The sequence below is a fragment of the Chinchilla lanigera genome, unplaced genomic scaffold, assembly GCF_000276665.1.
Source record: "Chinchilla lanigera isolate Chin_1 unplaced genomic scaffold, ChiLan1.0 scaffold00020, whole genome shotgun sequence".
NCBI lineage: Eukaryota > Metazoa > Chordata > Mammalia > Rodentia > Chinchillidae > Chinchilla > Chinchilla lanigera.
In genome coordinates this window covers 27,971,312-27,974,400 of record NW_004955421.1, presented here as the reverse complement: position 1 = coordinate 27,974,400, position 3,089 = coordinate 27,971,312, and the positions used below count along the sequence as shown (strand labels likewise).

The 3,089-nt window shown below is 40.7% G+C and overlaps 1 protein-coding gene across 1 annotated transcript; it reads left to right on the top strand.

Moving 5' to 3' along the window:
* Nucleotides 1–2,555: 2,555 nt before the first annotated feature.
* Nucleotides 2,556–3,089, top strand: LOC106148412 (translation initiation factor IF-2-like; the record flags this gene model as incomplete). The annotated part of the gene is given in 1 exon segment (XM_013513659.1): nt 2,556–3,089. A coding segment is annotated over 1 exon segment (189 nt), but the record flags the coding sequence as incomplete, so codon positions are not given.

The following is a 3,089-nucleotide window of genomic DNA, read 5'->3' as shown; positions in this document are numbered from 1 at the left end:
GCACTTGGAAGGCTGAGGCAGGAGGATCCCTAATAGTTCAAGGTCAGCCTGGGCTACATCGTGAGACCCTTTCTCAAAAAACCAAAAAAAAAAAAAAAAAAAAAAAAAACAGAGAGAGAAAGGTGGTTAGAAAAGATACAAGGGAGTGTGGGTACGATCAAACCAGGATACATGTATATATGGAAATGTCGCAGTGAAACTCATGGACTTGTACAATTAATAAGTTAATAATTCTAATAAAAACAAAATACTATAATAATGTTACAACTTTCACCTCAATACGTAAACAAAACAATTAAATTTTTAATTAATAACTAAAGACAATCTTGAGTTACAACTCTTTTCTAAGCAAACAAGTTTTTATAAGCTTTTGTCTAGTTAACATAGAAATAATTAGTTTTTTTCCTATAGATTGGTAAATTCTGAACAGTTATTTACAAGACTGATGCACTTGTGTGCTACTGGCACCCCATTATTTAAAAAAATAGGGCCAGGCATATAGCTCAGTGGCATAAGCACTTGCCTGGCAAGCCTGAGGTCAGCAGTTCAATTCCTGGTACCAAAAAAAAAAAAAAAAAAAGTTCTCAAAAAATACTAAATTCAAAGTTGTCAACTTTGTCAGTCCAGATTGCTTTCTGCTTTAATTCAGACCTACAAGGTAATGAAGTGAGGGAGGGACCTATTTTACTTTGCAGTACTGTACCTAAAATGCCAACCTTACACAATCCTCTCTGTCACATTAACCTTCTGCAGAATTCTACCACTGAACTGCGAATGTATACACATTAACCTTCCAAACTGGCAGTGACCAACAAAAGTAAGATGCAAGCCACATGCATAATTTTCAATTTTCAGGGCTGGGGATTTAGCTCTGTGGCACAGCGCCTGCCTGGCAAGCGCAAGGTTGTGAGTTTGATTCCCGGTACCGGAGAAAAACCAAAAAAAAAAAAAATTTTCTGGCAGTTACATTAAAAAAGTAAAGGCAAACAGGTAGAATTAATTTAATAATATATTGTGTTAACATGTCCAACATATTATTTTAATATCTAATAACCAGAAAGTGTTTAGAAATTTGCATTTCTGTGCTATCTACCAAACCTTTGAAGCCTGGTATGTTATTACAGTATATCTCCATCAGGATGGCTGCATTTCAAATGCTCAAGGACCGTTTCCTTCCTAGTGGTTTCAGTACTCAACAGTGCAGTTTTAAACATTCATTAAAATCTCCCATGTTATTTCTTGCAATGCACAGAACAGGTCCATGTTTATAATCCGTGTAGATTTTATTCTTGATCCTACCACACTACGTAGCCTTAGGCAAGGCTTAGCCTAAATCCTCCTACCTCAGTCTTCACATCTCTCAAAAGAATTGTTAAGTTGCCTGTTCTCTATTCAAGAAGGATATGTGGATTTGAAGAATATGGGGAGCTTTCCTGAGACCCAGAAAGTGACAGTCCCAGTACTCCCAGGGCTGTTCCAGTGAAGCTCAGTTCTTTTTGTTTTGTTGTTTGAAACAGGGTCTCGCTCTGCAGTTCAGGCTGGCCTTGAGCTCACTTTGTAGCCCAGGCTGGCCTTGAACTCACAGTGATCCTCCTGCTCAGCCTCCTGAGTGCTGGGATTACAGGTGTGCACCACCACGTCCAGCATCAGTTCTTATAACTCTGTGAAATAGGAATGAGTGAAAAAAGCCCTGCCTTTTTCTTACAACTGCCAATTTCCATAGCTTAAAACAAGTTGATTTCAATTCTTCCCATCTTAATTAGGCTATTTCACCAAATGCAGTGATCAAACATATCCTTTTTGGCTAAGATCTTAAGCTGTCCAAGTTTAAATATTCTAAAAGTAATGACTCTAGTATTATACTAACTGCGTGCTTCTCATTTCTAAAAACGCTGTTCACCCGGCTACTTCGGCAATTTGAGGCTGAACACTTCCGGTTCCATCCTCGTCTGGTCTTAGATTCGGGGATCACACTCTGGACTAAAGATGTAGCTCGGTGCAGAGCACTTGCCCAGCATGTGTGAGGCTCAGGCTTGATCCTCCGTAGCCCAAAACAATGACATAAAATCAATATCACAATCAAGCTTTATAGGATGTGATAACCCGGCAATTCCTAGAGATCACTGAGCACATCTCACCCAAAAGTGAAAATGGAATAACCAGTGAGACTCCTTGTTCTGAATGGTCTAGAAGTTTCTCCAGGAATTATTTTTCTGACCAACACAAGTTTTCCTGTGTTGCATACAGTATCACTACAGTACAAAGAAGATCTTCCTCTTTCTTCCAGACTGTGATCCAGCTAGCTGCTGACAACCAAAGGAATGCTCTCACCAGCTGTCAAATGTGGGAGCCTAGAGAACACGAGCACTGAGAGAAGCTTTGCTGTGAATCTAAAACATGGCGGGGGGTAAGGGATTGAGAGATTCAAATTTTCAGACTGAAATAAACTTTTAAAAATACTAATAGAAATATAGCTGAGTGTAGTGGTGCACACTTGTAATCCCAGCACTTGGGAGGCTGAGACAGGCAAATCGCCATGAATTTGAGGCCAGCCTGAGCTACACAGTGAGTTCAAGGCAAGCTTTAACTACATAGCAAGACCCTGCCTCAAAAATCAATCAATCAGCCAAACCAACCAGCAAACAAACCCACATTCTGTAGCCCTGTTTCATGTACAGATGCAATGAGACCCTACTTTCAGAGATGTAACCACTTCCATCCTTTAGAAGGAGAAACTATGTCAGCTGCTATACCCTCAGGTAAGTCATAATCCAAGAAAAGAAAAATGCTGTGGAAATTCCACACTAAAGACAAGCCTTGATTCTAGACTTCATATCTGCCATAAAATTCTAAAACCCCAGAATCTCTTTTCCCCAAATGCCCCCTCACTTCTCTCTTGAATGTGCTATCTCATGTCAGACCTACCAACCCAGACATTCTTGCTTCCTCTTGTCTCCCCAACTCGGACCTCACTTCCTGAAGCTGCAAGGACTTGTAGGCAAATGACTCCGTCCCCAGGCAGAGCAGAAGCGTCCGGAGTGTGGTCCCACCTCGCCCAGAACTTTAGCTCACCGGCAGGGCTGGACGAG